General features: G+C 29.7%; 2 protein-coding genes across 2 annotated transcripts in view; both read right to left on the bottom strand.

Moving 5' to 3' along the window:
* The window catches only part of LOC105623979 (longitudinals lacking protein, isoforms A/B/D/L-like), a 247,590-nt gene that overhangs the window by 160,652 nt on the left and 69,814 nt on the right, over nucleotides 1-17,124 (bottom strand).
* On the bottom strand, nucleotides 3,723-4,582 carry LOC105623978 (longitudinals lacking protein, isoforms A/B/D/L). The gene is made up of 2 exons (XM_012205348.1): nucleotides 4,531-4,582; nucleotides 3,723-3,991 (listed from the first exon to the last, which is right to left on the bottom strand). Exons 1-2 carry the CDS (start codon nucleotides 4,580-4,582, stop codon nucleotides 3,723-3,725), a joined length of 321 nt encoding a protein of 106 aa, XP_012060738.1.

Genomic DNA, 17,124 nt, shown 5'->3' with positions numbered 1-17,124 from the left:
GTCGGTTTTAACAGTTCATAATACACTACGCCGAGCTGGTCCCACCAAATACAGAGCATGACCTTGGAACCGTGAATATTCGGTTTGGCCGTCGACGTGGAAGCATGGCCGGGAACTCCCCATGATTTTCTGCGCTTGGGATTATCGTAATGAACCCATTTTTCGTCCCCAGTCACAATGCGATGCAGAAATCCCTTCCGTCTTTGCCTTTCAAGCAGCTGTTCACAAGCAAACAAACGCCGTTCAACATCTCTCGGCTTCAATTCGTACGGCACCCAATTTCCTTGCTTCTGAATCATCCCTATGGCTTTGAGGCGTTTTGAAATGGCTTGTTGAGTCAATTCTTCTGCCAATTCTTCTTGATTTTGACACGAGTCTTGCTCAAGTAATGCCTCCAATTCTGCATCTTCGAAAACCTTCTCTCTTCCACCGCTATGCCGGTCTTCGACGTCAAAATCACCGTTCTTGAAGCGTTGAAACCACTCACGACACGTTCTTTCTAATAGCGGCCTTACCATAAGTATTTGAGAGCATTCGATGAGCCTCAGCCGCAGATTTCTTCATATTGAAGCAAAAAATTAAAACCTCCGGCAAATGACGAGAATTTGGCTCGTAAATTGACATTTTCAATCGAGAATAACTTTATGATGCAGACACAAATCAACTAATGTTTCTATGTTGACAGATGTCCAAGTTTATTGTATGACGTCTATGATCTATTTATTTCGACCACCACTTACCGCTAAAGCCATGTATAGGAAAACGGCGGAAGCAAAGTTGTACACCTAATATTTAAAATACAACACTTAAAAAATACTTTGGAACCAATCACAAATCGAATACAATCAGTTATGCGTCATATACATAATTATATGTATAAATCTCTTTAACGTTTCGCACAATAATAAATTATTCTCTGAAATTTTCTAATAACTATACACATGCACAGAGAGAAAAATAATTCCCTAGCACAACAGATTTTTTTATGTTGCTGTAGCAAAATCTGTCAGTTTTTATGTGAGCAGCAATGAGATCTGTTAAGAGTATCAATTACAATTTGTTAAATATTATTTTGCTAAAACTGCTAAAATTATTTTGAGGCAAGAATAAATAAATGTTTGTTTAACACTTCGTTGACATATTCTCGCTTTCTTTTTTCGATCCTCTTTTTTCGATAGCTTTTTGGCATACTGAGTGGCTCACGCCCAGAATGTTTAAACAACTAGCATTCTTATTTAAAAAATCCAATCAATATGAAAAAAATTATGAGTCAATTTCAAGTTCTATAGAATAGTTTTCAAATAGTTTTTGATTGAAATTTCATTACAGTTTTTGTGAAAAAAATTCTTGAGTTCAATGAATAGAGAAAAAAACGAGTGAAATCTTTGAAAGATTGTAATTGTTAAAAAATTCAATATTAAAAGTTAAAAATTTACAGAATTGTTGTTCAGATACTTTGAAAAAAAAATTAGTTTATAAATTGGTTTTGGATAAAAGGTATTTTATTTTGCGTATTAAATGTAGACTATTTTAGGAATTGAAAAAACAGAGATTTTTTATAAATTTGTATTTTTGTTCTATAAGATAAAAGAAAATTGAATTTTAGAGAATTAAAATAATTTTGTGAGTAGTTCACACCCATTATATCAACGAAGGATTAATTATTAAAGCTTTTTGTAAATAACAAGAACAAAATACATTTGCTTTTGTAATCCATGATATGCAATACAGATCTAATTCACATTCAGTAATACCTACTTTCAAAAACTAAAATAACACTCTCTTGCCCTGAAAAGAGTAGATCGATTAGTGAGCGCCCTGAAAAGAATATATGGTAACAATAATAATTTTGTTACAACAGCAAAATTACTTTCCTCCATGCATGTAAACTTTTTCCACTGATTCATTTTGTAAATTCGAAGAACGAAATCATACCATTCAAGTCATGAAGACGACTGCACAAACATAAATGATAAAAAATAAATAAAAATTCCCATCAGTCAATTCGGCGAGTAGATACAGAAGTATAATCTCTTCGATTTTTCACACTGGTTCACGTTCATCGTGGCGAAGATGTCAAGAGCTCAGTAAAGTTTCACGAGAGTCACTTGCTCTTTCGGATGCATACACCTTACATGCTGATAAATATTCGAAGTCTTCTTGCTGCAGAGATTGCAATATGGGCACTTATACCTGGGCGCTTTGCCGCACTCGTACCTGTAATGACCGAGCATCGTATCCCGTCTGCCGTAACCGTTGTTGCAATTAGGACAGTGGAATTTGCCGGTGCTTGAATTGTACTGTGTAATATCCCGTTTCTTCACGTATTTCTTCCGGTGCATCATAAATTCCATGGGTCTGCCACCTACAAAAGATCATGCCATGGTCAACATTGTTATTCACTCAGGATATGTCTCGGGAACATCCTGTTCAAGGATGAGAACGCACCAAGATTCCATGCAGAAGGAATATTCGCGATAAATAAGTGAGATATAGAGAGGAAAAACAGATACTGAGATAGAGCACAAATGAACCAGAGAAAAGACGCAAAAGAATATAAAAATCTAAGTCACGTAAACATAACTCTTGAGAGCAAAAGTCGTTTTTCAATAGAACATTTTTATTAAAACTTGAAAACAAGCGCACGTTCGGTCGCTTTACATGACTAAGTACATTGTCAGGTAATGAGATGTAATGACTTAATCTTTCTATATTATTCAATTATCGCAGATCTTCCGATAAAAAAGATATCTCAAGAATGTTAATCTATTTCTATATAATTTTTTTTACTCAAGTCGCCATCGGAAATTGAGTCAACTCAAGTTCTCCAAGAAAGAAATCATTTTCACTAATAAAATTCGTCTTATATATTATTAAAATGTGATTCGATTTTGCACAAAAATATCTCATGTATTTGTCTAAATACAAAATCACGTAATCTGAAACACATTAAAAAATAAAAATATGAAATAAAAATATGTTGTGCTATTAATTATCACATTAATCCTCTAGGGACAACATCGTTTTGTCATTAAAAAAAAACAATTTTTTTTACTACTATTGCTTAAAACCTATTAGTAAGTGAAGAATCGTGTAGTCTCTCTTACTGACAGAAATACTATATATCAGTGTTCAATGCTACATACATTTCCATCTTCAGTTCTTAAATATAACTAATTTATACAAATCCCGATTTTACTTCGAATTATTATTTATTCTGAATTTTAATTTTAAAGTGAAAAAAATTTATAACACTCGCCCCTAGAGACTTAAGCAAATATTCATCTATAATACACATATGTAATATAATATTCAAATATAAAATTTCTTTACGGAACTGGATGAATGAAGGAACAAAAAACATTGATACAATAACGAAAAGAATAGACCTTAGAACGGAAACCAATCTTCCCAAATCCGTTTGAACACTCAGGATAAAAATACAAATGTTATTCTTGTCTTGTAACATGCATTACATTCAAAATACATATATAATAAATGAAAGTAACATTTAATAATCGCTAACAGGTACAAAAAGACAGTATTCTCCTAGGAATGAGACTCCAGTTGAACATTATAGACATTTATCCCAGCTTGTCTCGTGACTATCGTCAGTGAAAAAAACGCAAACGCGTGGGCACACGGGACGAATCACGCGTTAAATCGACGTTCGTACTAGGTGCCTTTAATCGCGCGTGCCAAGCATGGCCGCGCGACTTGTCCTAGAAGAGCGTGTTGCAGATGACCAGCTTCGACGGGTGCTTGTGTCTGATATGGTCCTGTACATTGAACTTCTTTTTGCTAAGCATGCCGCAGTAAGGGCACTCGAAACGTGGCGGCTTGCCACAGTCATATTTGTAATGGGCCGTGACGGCGCTCTTCGTAGAGTAGCTTTTGCGGCAGCGCGGACATTGGTAGCGAATCCTCATTTTCCTCGGACTCCTACTGCCCATTCCGATCCCCTCGGGCCAGGGTAACATTTGTAGAAACGCTGAAAAAGACACGGAAGTGCGCGATTAGCTCACTTGGATGCGGCGTGTAGGAAGGAAAACTTGTAGGAGTAAGTTCGTGATTCAGATACTCTTTTTTTCTCTCTTTCTATCTCTCAAACATTCCGAAGCAACAACACGCAGCACATTCGCGTGAGAAAACAATTCTCGTAGTTTCGAGGGCTTGGAGGATTCAGAAAAGAATTGTGAACTTCTCTATATGTATGCCGACAAATACTTGAAGAACTGATACAACAAACTATTTAAATCAACTCAAGGAAGAGAATATTCCCGAGGGCAATTATTTTAAGTGATAACTTTAATTGCATCCTCACGTACATGAGGACAGAATGATTCGCTTTGTTTAGTAAGAAACGAACAAATAAAGCAGTTAAAAGTATCTTCAAGCTGTGCACGAACGAACTGCGCGATAATTGATCGATCAAATATCGAATGGTGACGAAGAACTAGATGAAATGTGTCTACGAAGATAGAATGTTAGTCCGAGGAGTAATGTGCGTCTAACTACTTCAAAACTCACAGTTGCTATTGTTTCCACAAATTATTGTCCAAGTGATCCACGATCTAAGCATGTCTTATTGTTCTGCAAAAAAATAGAGATGTTAATAAAATAAACAACAATCCGTCTACATAAAATATTCCAAAAAACAATATACATATCTAAAAAAAAATATATATTTAATTAGATTCATCAATCGTTTTCGAATTTCTGTGTAAGAATTCCTAAATTAAAAATACTACTACGTTTATTAAGAATAAAACTAGGAATAAAGGATAAAGATCGGGGTGATTTTATTCTATAAATCTCTTTACTTATTCTTAACATTATTAATATTTTTTTTTAAATAAATATATTACATTAATATACCGTTTACAGCCTTTATTTCTAATTTGTTGAGTACTCACATTACGGTCTTAAAAGATACTGTATTTAATATTATTTATGTAAATATGTTTTATTTAAAATGTAAAAAAACTCCAAATTATTCCAAATTTAATAATAAAATTACATATTATATTGCAATTTATTCTTGAGAGACAGAAATAGGTAGTATGATAATTTTAAATGGCACATACAAAAACGTAAAGCAGTAAGAAACATAAACAGTAAGCAAATTGCTTAATCACAGTAGAGATCGTAAGGCCAGTAACGAATCCAATGTTACGATTTCCTTACTGCTTACATCTTACTGCTTTACATTTTTGTATGGACTTAAATTTCGATTCAAGATAACGCGTATATGCTTGTCGGAATTTTTGATGTGTATATGCTTGTCAACATTATTAGATTGCTGCTCTTCATATCGCAGTAAGAACACTTATGTGTGTCTCGGCGGACAATAGCATTCGAAACTCAAATGTCGCAAATGTAATACATATGCTGATAGTTCTTATTGCACTTCGGGCAGACGTAGCTATTATAAACAAATTCATTCCTCTATGTTATTAATAAAAAATTAAAAAACAAAAATTTATTTAACAATTTATTATATTATGAATTAATAATATTATATTATGAATTAATAATTATTTATGAATTAATAATATTTCAAATTATTTAAAATCATATACAACATACAAAAAATTACACGACAAAAAAAAATCGCAATTATATAATTCTATGTAATTTCTATGTAATTAATTAATATAATTCTATGTAAGACATAGTTGTAGTATATCGTGATTACATACAAAAATTAAAAATATTAAGAATTAATCTATTAAATAAAAAAAACATACCTAATTCAAGAAAATAACAATACTAACAATGTTTAATTATTTCATGCTTCACATGAATAATTCATTTTCCATCTCATCTCAAATTTATGTACGAATATTTTTAAATTCCTTGATAATGTTTTTGAATTTGTTGTGTATTCGAGACCAATGACAAATCTGAAAGCAAAAATAAAATGGTGAAAAGATAGCAGTCATCTGACGAAGTACGCTGACATTCCGAGACTGATTGGAAAACGAAACGAATATCACAAAACACGTAGGAAAAAATTCGTAGGATAATTCTTTATTAGTCTCAATTGTATATTTTTATCGTATATTTATTATAAAAACAGTCATTAACGTTTATTCTGACAACAAATTAACACAGTTAATAACTAACAAAAGTATAGATTTCGATGCTAGAAGAACATGAAAGAATAATCGTTCGTTTATAATCCTTAATGATTGATATTATCTTTTAAACATTTATATACAAATTGTTTGTCTACAAATTTACAAGTCGCATCAAGTGAAGATCACTTCGAATGCAGAACTTTTCAAGAATAAACTTCTCTCTCGCAAAGACTATCCTCGAATAAAAAATTCACATTATTCATCTTAAGATCAATCTCGAGAGAAATCTCTATCTGTCATCTACATCATATATCGCATAAACTTTCATCGCAGAAAACTATGTAAATGTAGATTGCATCTCAAACATAATCTACATTATTTAATTTTATTAAAGTTGAGAAAGAGAAAAAACCATTTAGAATACTTGAGAAATAGAATATTTCAGGAATTTAATAACATTTTCATAATATGCAGAAATTTCCGTACAAAAAACAAAGTGAAAAAGTGGCATTGCAAAGTTGATAACAGAGTCAATGTATGTCTTCGATTTCGTTACGCTAATATGCCTGTACATTTGATCTCATTATTAAATATAGTAAAAACATATGAATCTGAACTGCTGATCATAGCTGCGTTCCATGTGACGTTCACAATACTTATGAATATCATTTGTCCTTGTTTAACATTTGCTAATAAAAATGAAATAATTCCAAGAGCACTGTAAGCATCAAATGAAACATAGCCCATAATAATAGCACACTTGTCTTTTCATAGAAGTTAGCTTCCCTTTTTATAGAAGTCTTTCGGACAGTAAAACATATGACAAGACATTGTGGCTATTGCTAAAACATCTTGAAATTCTTACAATAAAATAAATAATGCAATCAATTAGATGACAAATGTCATGCTAAAATTTGCCTAAACATAAATACATAATATGGCCCAATAGACTGATATATGTAATAATGAAAACAAAAAAAATTGATCGATCTATCTGGAAAGGGGTGCAAAATCAAGGATTTTGTGAGTGGAAAAATATCAAAATGTATAATGCGCTAATAAAGGAGTTTCTATAATAGAGAAAAAATGAGAAATCATTTGGCAGAAATACTTCTTTCGACTTGGCATAATAACTTTCGAAAAGAATAAATAACAATGAGAAGCAATGAAATGATGATGAAAGAAATATAATTTAATGTCATATATCAATACATACAAAAAAAAACGAAGATTTTCTATTAAAAAGATTTCCTAACAATATTGTAAACTTCATGTTAATGATGGGATATTTTGTGACCATTCATCTAATTTAGACTGCAAGATCTTATTATCCTGCGTGACAGTACTCTTCGAATAATAATTAGTCGTGCCTAATACATCGATAGCGTAAACATCCTGATTCTCGTGCAAGCGTTTCACGTGCTTGTAAGTATCAGAAGGATATCGCGATATGTACATGCAGTAAGGACATCTGTAACGTGGCTCCTTGCCGTTGCAGGCGCTCATCACATGCCGTTTCAGGTGAGACTTCTTTGCGTAATTGTTGGGACAGTTCAAACACTGATACGGTCTTACGTTCCACGGACAGTAAGAATACCAGGGATATCCTGAAACATACAAACAACAGCACCATGTCCGATTTGCAAATACGAAAACATAAAAAGTTCGGTAGTCTTAATCATGTACAATACAAATTACAGAAGAATTTCGATACAAACAAATTTTGTATCACAGACACTTTGATATTTTTCATAAAAAAAGATGCTCATAAATTGATTGAAATATGTCAAAACTACGTAATGATGAAGGGTGAGAATTTTAATGTTTCCAGAAATATAGCGTTAATCCATGCAATATTTTTTAATATTTCATATAGGACAATATTTTTTAATATCCCATATGAGAATTAAAAAATCAAATTTTTTAAATTTTAGTAAAATTATTATACACATACATACATGTTATGATAAGAGCGAATTGCACATAAGTATTTACGGGACACAAAACAAGGAAGATATGTTTTTATTGCATGTCATTACGTCAATTTTTCGTCGAGATAACGTTTCGAAGATTTGGCGCGAGCGTTGTGTGCGCACATTCGTACCACGTGTTACTATGATTAATTGATCAGCTGATCGTAGTAGCCATGTATAGCCACGTGCTTCACCATAAGCAAAACGTTAAACATCTCAACATCGACTTCACTCCTAGATCGAAGAAAAATCGTAACGACCTTTCTTACGTAACGGTCTCGTTTGAAATTTCAGCGCTTCTAATGAGAATAAAATTATTTATCTCAGATTAGTAATTTATGAAATAATTCTCACCGTTTGACTTAAAAAAAAATTAAACTTGCCCCAAAAATTAATACAAATCGGCGTATTTTCAAATTGCAATATCTAAACTCGGACAGATCGTAGTTTTGTGAAACAAATTACGTTAAAAAGTACAAAATTTTAATCTTCTTTTATATAATTATAAAAAATTTATTTCCTAGCACATGGCAAATTGAACTTAAATAATTATTTAAATTAATTATTTTTTCTTTAAATAAATCACCTGAAAAGTTCAATCCGATATACATAAAATACATAATTTTTTCCACGTAATTGCTATTGAGTTTCTATGTATGTACATATATTTATGCAAGATGTTATTACATCTCATAATAAGGTTAGAAAAAATATATGTATTGATCGTATATAAAAATATGACGTATTAGTGATATAAGAAATAATATATAATAGTATAGATAAAATTTTCGATGTAATTTGACACTATCTGTCTTAATTGATTCAGATAGAACAATAGAAAATAGACATGCATACAAATATACATAAAATTATTGTATATTTTGCGCAAAGATATAATTATTTTGTAATTTTATATAAATTGCGTATTTAAATTTCTAAAAATAATAATGTACACATAATCAATAATAATTAATAAATTAAGTATTATTGTGTTCCTAACAATTCTAAGGTAACACGCAGAAAATGTAAAGTTTTATTATCACATATTTTAAATACGAAAATACAGATTTCTTCAGACATCATAATAAACATGATGTCTGATGTCTATTTATAATAGTGAAAGAGAATATTAAATACCAGACTAAAAATTAATGTAAAAAGTAAATAACAAATATAGAGTATAAAGAAATAAATAATAAATATGAAAAAGTAAGTAATAAATTTATTTATTACTTTATTTGTCTCAAAATTAAATATTATTTGTATCCGTCTAGTTGATGATAAAATTTAAGATCAGAGGTAGGTATGACGTATATAAGTTCGCGTAGTATAAGTTTTTTGTATAAGTTTTTGTATAAGTTGTAATATTACAAACATTAAAAACATTTTATTAAATATCAATTTTACAATAATAATAATAATAATAATAATAATAATAATAATAATATAAAAGAACTGTTCCTTAATAATTTCTGTCGATTAAAATGTTATAAAAATTAAAATTTTTGTTTAACTCTCGTCATCGCTTTTTTGATAGTAAAAATTTTTAATTATTTGATTGTTTATAACAAAAAATATTAAATCTGTATACCTTTTATGGTATTTTCAAAAGATAAACATTTTCAGTACACTCCAGTACAACATATATATAAAACATCATTTTATACAAATATTTACATATGTTTAAACATCAGTCCAAACATTTATTTTGGAAGAAATTAATCAGATTTTTTTACTGCTGAAAAATATCGATGACGTGGACATCGTAGTTTTGATGTTTCACCCGAATATGCTTACGTACATCGGTCTTGATTTTGCACAAGTAATCGCAGTAGGGACATTTGAACCTGGGCTGCTGGCCACATTGGTAACGAAGGTGACTTATCAAATTCTTTTTCCACGCAAAGACACTTCGGCAATTCGGATTAGGACACGGAATCTTGATTGACTTCATACGCTTCAGTCTCTTAGTGCGATAGGCTGGCGATAGGCAGTGCGTGGATTCTTTATCTGAAAAAGTAATGACTCGTTGGCGATAAAATGCTCATCGAAACTCGTGCGAAAAGGCAGAGTATGTGCCGCTAATTTCCTGAAACCTTGAACGAGAAAATATCATTTTGTGCACAAAATCACAAATAATTACTTTAAACGAAATCCTTTCCGTGTAGATTTCTTTCTTCTTTCTTTTTGAAACTTAAAATCGCAATTCTTAGGTCATTGAACAGCCGGGACCACATAAGGTACATCATTTTATATTTAGACTATTTTATATTTAGATGTTCATCACACATGCAACATTCTCACTAGGCTGTGTTTGAAAGCGAATAAAACGCGAATGTGCATTTATTTTTATATGTTTATTCATCTAATCATTTCAATATTTCTGCGTATTTCTAAGTACAATTTTGATCGAGTACTCGAAAGCACATGCAGCTTTTTTAATAGACTTGGCATTACAACGACACGATCACTAATATTACCTTGCAATCCGGGGAGATAGACAATCAGAAAGAAGTATAGATTGAAGTCAAAGTCGCATAGATTCACGAACCTATAGAACAGACAGATTTATTTATTTATCGATAAACGAAAGAAAAATGCGCAGCTAGTGCTTATTAATCATGTCGCACTTATACTGTCCCTTGAAACAAATCAACAACATAAATCTTCCGATTATTGTGTCTGCGGAGGAGATGCTTGCTGACGTTGCCCTTGAGTTTGCCGTAATAATCACAGTAAGGGCATTTGAAGCGCGGCTGGAGGCCGCATTCGTACTTCAGATGCCGTGTTAAATTTCTCTTCCAGTTGAAGACGCGACCGCAATTATGATTCGGGCAAGGGAATCTGATACTAGCGTCGGCATCGCTGGAGAACGATTTGCTGAAGGCTTTAAAAGATCCATTAACATCTGTAAGCAAAAAAAACAGACAGAGCGCCCAGTCAGTCCTACGCAAAGTCCTTCAAGATAACATGCCGAAGAAACCGATCGTTTCATCACGAAGAAATGAAGAATAACAAACACGTAAAATAAGAATGAGTTGATAAATAAAGATGTAGCAACGTAAAAGTAAAATATTTGATATTTATGAACATCACACTTAATACATTTATCCATTAAATTTTGCATGGAAAAAGTATCTTCAGATCCAAAATGCAATCAGAACATCACATTAATAATTAACCATTAGTCGTGTTTTTTCATTAAATCTCATCACCTCACGTTTAAATAAAAATCGTAACATATATTTACCTGCAAAATCAATACATCTGAAAAAAGAAATTATTAGCGACTTGTGACTTGCTACGCACTTATATGAAAATATGAAATAATAACATCAAAAAGATCATTTTCTTGATTACATTATTCTGAAAAAGGACAGAATGTAGGAAATTGTGGAAATTAATAAGGAAATTTAAGGAGGATAAAGATAATTTCTATTTTTTTTTGTATAAGAAATAATTTCACACAAAACATCAGAAGTATTGAAAGATCAAAGAATTAATATCTAAATATTACAAACATCAATATTACATACATATGTTTCTGTTTATTATAAACTTTTTAATTATTTAATATTATTTACGTTTTAAAAAATATAAACTGAAATGAAATTAAAATTATTTATTTAAAAAAAAATCTAATCTTCGTCTTCATTGATATGATAATCTCAATTGTACAACATATCAAATGCACACATTCTTGCATAATAGCAAGAAACGTAAAAGTTTCACGAGATTGCTCTATGCAAGACAAGAATTCTTGAAGATGTCTATAATGCAGATTACGATGTTTTTATGTTTCCTGGTAATGTATTTGTGCTGTTAGCTTAATACGTACAATAAAAATATTTGAAATATAGCACTGATAATACATATTTGAGATGCCCATTTCATTTCTTTTCCATTTGAAAACTCTATTGCTATGAAAATTAAGAATAAAAAATTCTTTTAATTCCTTTTAACTTAAGAACATATAATGTAACATTATAATTGTCGCGTACCAGTTTGAAAAGAATTTCTATATAGATACTTCTGTAAGTCAAATATTTTGGTACTTATACTTGACAAAAGAACATTATACGTAGAATAGATTCTAAGGTAATAAGAAAATTAGACTTGATTCTTCTAAATATTGTTCTGTCACACTGCAATCATATATGTTTAAAGAAATCTATACACATAATTTAATCTAAAAGTAATTGCAAGTTTAAGTAATCTCATTTTATTGATATTCTTATATCTTAAATTACATGCATAATCGTTAAAAAATGATAATCGCAGAATAATATATGTAAATTCATAGATGAAAATAGAAGACAAAACATTCATAATCATTCATTCAATATTAATTCGAAATTATATAAATTTAATTTATAAGATACAAGTCTAAATTGAATATATTACAAATACCTGTTCTTATATTTTTGCGATATATATAGTTTTGATTTCTAAAAATATTAATCCTTTATCTTTCCATAAAATATTAATAATAATAATTTTTTGGATATTTCTTTACATTAGAGGATACCTCTTTGATCTGTATTATCAAGATCATGATGGGTATATGACTTTCCACGCGAAGTGAGATCTACTCCACTTCCTCCCCGATCTAGAAGAAAGTCGATGAGGTGAGCCTCGCTTCACATGGAAAGAACACCCTTAAGCAAAACAAAAGTAGGATGGATCTCTCACTTGGTGATTGGGATGAAAAATTGAACGCTCCTAGATGGGAGGGGAGAGGGGGGGGAGGGAGGTGGACTTCTCTTCGCGTGGAAAGAATAGGTATAGGATAGTTTTTAATATTATATATGGTAAGAAGACATTATTTTTTAAACTTTATTTCTTAATAATTTTTAAACAAATAGTGATCCCCATCTAAAACTTTTTGAAGATCACTTATATGCATCATCCATCATGTACAAGGTGTCAGATACAAAAAATAATGAAATTTGAAATTTTGAAAATGAGTTTTATGCAAATATATCTCGAAAACTATATAAAATCGCCAATTAATTTATAAGAAAAAGTTGATCAGTACTCTCACCTCCATATATATAATATATGTTATGATCAAAATCACCGAAGAGATGTTCTCTAATGTAAAGAAATATCTTTTTTAGAAAAGTATTTTTAGAAATGTATTTCATCTTTTTATTTTTACACATTTCTTAAGTATAAAAAAATTCTTTTAGAACAGTATTACAATAAAATCTCATTTCATTTTTTTAAATTTGTCTTGTATTGATTCTTGACAGAATGAAATAGCAAAATCGTAAAGAAAAAAGAAATTTCTTGTATACTTTCCACGCATTATCTTTGCATCTAACATAATTTAGAAACAAAAAAATTTTTTTCACAAACAATTGTAACTCAAAAATTGAAATAATATTAAATTTTTTAAATATTAATTTGTGTTTCAAAAAAAATCATTCTAATATAATTATCACAAATACATTGTTCGATAGTTTTACTTAAAAAGCACACTTTAAGGATGCATCGAAGAAAGATCAAAATTGATTTTATCATTAGTTAGTAACCACTACATAATTGTAGCAATTCTTGTGTACTCTTTTAATATGTCTAGTAATATTAGCCTTCCATTTACCACGGTAATCGCAATAGGGACACTTAAAACGTGGTTCTCTACCACACTCGTTGCGCAGATGCCTCCTCAGGGTACATTTCCACACAAAGATGGAAGGACAGTTAGGACACTGGTGTTTTGCATAACAATTGGTAACGTGATTCTGCCTTTTTCTCCTGTAGAAACCCGAGACATGAACCATATCTGTGAACATAGAGATATTTCCGCCTGTTATTGAAAGCTGCGAAACGATCGCGTGCAAACACGCATTTTGGCTTTAATATTAATTCATACGAACAGCTTCATGAGATTCATGAGAAAGTAAGCCCAGATTCATGAGAAAGTAAAGCTTGTGCGTATGTGCAAAATTAGATAAAATAACATTTAACAAACGAAAAGTGAATAGCCGATATATTATTATAGGTTTTTAATTCATCGATTAATCAATCGTATTATGCGCAAATGCAATTTTTACGAAGCAAAGTTGCATTTGCGCATAATGCAATTGATCAATTGATGAATTTAAAAAACTCATCTTATATCGACTAGTGAAGCAAAATTCTCTTGATGATACTTTTAAAATCGCTGTAAATAAAAACAATATATAAAAAGAGAATTCTTACAAAAAAATAATAAAGTTTAGAGTGTTTTTAAATAATAATAATACTTATATATTATTATTATATTAAAATTATTTATTTTTAAAAATGTTTGCAATAAGAGATAAATAATTGGGATGAAGGTGAACATTGAAAATATCGTTTATTAATTATTATTTTAAAAAATGATGCTTGCAATGAAAGACAAATGCACATAATGGTGATATAATATAATCAAATTTTTAATAAAAAATATAATTATAAATTTGATAATTCTATAATGCAATAAAAAAGAAGTTATAAATTGACAATAAATAATACATTATTAAAAATTTATAACTTCTTTGATAATATATATATATTTTTTTTAATGTAAAAAATCATGTTTGTTAATACCTTTTTTTATTTACATTTTAAAGGATCGTATACTTTATAATTTTTACTTTATACTTTACACTTTATAATTTTTTATGCAAAAATTTATTATGCCATTGAAATAATACATTTGCTATACATCATACAATCAAAAAAAAGAAAATTTTCTTTGACAAAGGCAAATTGTAAAATATTGTAAATTATCTTCGGTATCCCATCTTATAGAAAATAATACTCATAAAAATGTAACAAAGATTCGAAATCTAAAATTAAAGACTTCAATGCAACCAATGGGAAAAATTTACCAAATTTTTACCAAATTTAAATTTACTCTTAAGAAAAAATAAAGTTTTTTGTTGTTGAATATATATCCAATACTTTAAGAAAGAAAAATGCTTTACACAGTGTTGGCGTGAATCTTTATAAGGAATCATCTTCAACAATACTTAAACAAATTTCTTATCTACAATATTTCTATCAAATATCAGGAAGGAAACTCCTCAAAATCTCCTCAGTCATCCTTACAATCAATCTTAATATTCGCATATTTACAGGAATTATTAGATAACAAAAGCTATTTTCACAAAATATATTTACGTTGAAAAAATCGCTTTTAGAGTTTGTCAATATAATTAACGTTTAATCACAGCTTCATATCTCTCATGATAAGTACGAATGTGTAAATGTTGCTGCAGTGCTTGGATCGGTAGCTACAACTCGTACGGACATTCAAAGCGCGGATTCTTCCCGCATGTGTACAAAAAAGTAGTTGAGTGAAGCTTCTCTTCACTTTGAAACTGCAATAGCATTTCGGACAACGGTGATACGGTTCGATAATCTTGAATGTTTGTGATGAGATATTCATGTGCTCTAAACATAAGAAGGAAAAATGAAACGTTAATCAATATAGGACATCAACAATTGGGATCAAAAACGTTAAATGATATGGAATAGTATATCATTTCGACATGCAGTTTTCGACATGCGATTTTCGACATACGGTTTTTCAGAAAGGATAAAATAAAATTATTATAAATGTTAAAATAAAATAAAATAAATGTTACATAGATAAATAGATAATAACTAATAATATGATTTCTCTTCGTCTCATACTCCTGTAACATTTTTAGAATATCATAAATGTAATATTAATATCATAAATGTAATATTAAGCAATACAATTTATGAGAGTAATTTATTCAATTTCAAAATAAAAAAAAATAAGGACTGTAAAGCTTATCCGTTTAAAGAGTTATTGTGAAGACAATGACAAATTTATTACGTATACAGTATTTAACACTTATGGTGTTTCAATAGAAATATTATAGGTTTATTAATTCGTATTAAAATGCCTAATAATATATCCTAAAATATATCTTAAATATAATTTACTTCGCATATTTTGGAAGTGATAAGAAACTTTGTATTATACATGATAAAATTACAAATGAAAACAGTAAAAGAAAATAACATCACAAATGGTCGCAAAAAATATAATCACAAAATAAGTTAATTAACATTATCTCTATTAAAATGACAATTAAAATTAAAACTAAATCGAGGAACTTAGACAAACTTTTTCTAAGTTTATGGTTTAAAATTAAGTTTAAACGATTATTAAAATAATTACGTATTACAGTATATTAAACATGCGGCAAAAATTCAATTCAATCATTAACAATCTATCGAATTAGGTACTATTAACAAAAATTTCAATTTAATAATCCATCATATCCAGTTGTATTTTCTATTGTCTGCGTCATAATAAAAATAAATTTAAAAAAAATAAATTACAATGTGATTACAGAGTCAATTATTATATCCTTTTAAAGTATTTGAGCTCTAAAAATATTTCTATAAAGTCGCGCGTATTTAGCGTCACGACTTTATGAATATCAGATATATGAAATAAGCGTAACATATTTTTACAGTCTTCTTTAATTCAAAGTTTGCAAAGAGATCTGTTAATGTGTAGTTCGTCAATAATGCATAAAATAATCAATATGGTGTCGTAACACAATTTTTGATGATGTCCAGCGCATACACTTCATTTTTCTTGTGAATGTAACGCACGTGTCTGTAGACATTACAGCGCATGTTGCAGCAATATTCACAGTAGGGGCATTTAAATTGTGGTCTTTTTCCACACATGTACGTCAGATGTCTACTCAGGCTGCTTTTCTTCTCGAAGATGCGATTGCACTTCGGGCATGGATGCTTTTCCTTAGTCGAAATCAAATCAAAGGTCTGTAATTTCGCCATTAGATACACCTTGTTATCTGAAAAAGACGTAAGCAAAAAACATAGTCAGTAATACGTGAGAACTTCTACTCAATGTTTGCGCCGAATTTTTCGTTGTGCTTGATTGCACAGCAACAAGGAGTAACAAATAATCATTATTTAAAAAAATATTTAAAGATAATTTATTTGTCTAATTCAGTTACAAATATCAAAGTTACATGTAATATTTTATGTATGTATATATATATATATATATATATATATATAAC

The sequence above is a fragment of the Atta cephalotes genome, assembly GCF_000143395.1.
Source record: "Atta cephalotes unplaced genomic scaffold scaffold00070, whole genome shotgun sequence".
NCBI lineage: Eukaryota > Metazoa > Arthropoda > Insecta > Hymenoptera > Formicidae > Atta > Atta cephalotes.
The sequence above is the reverse complement of the archived record's forward strand: the minus strand, read 5'-3'. Positions and strand labels throughout refer to the sequence as shown.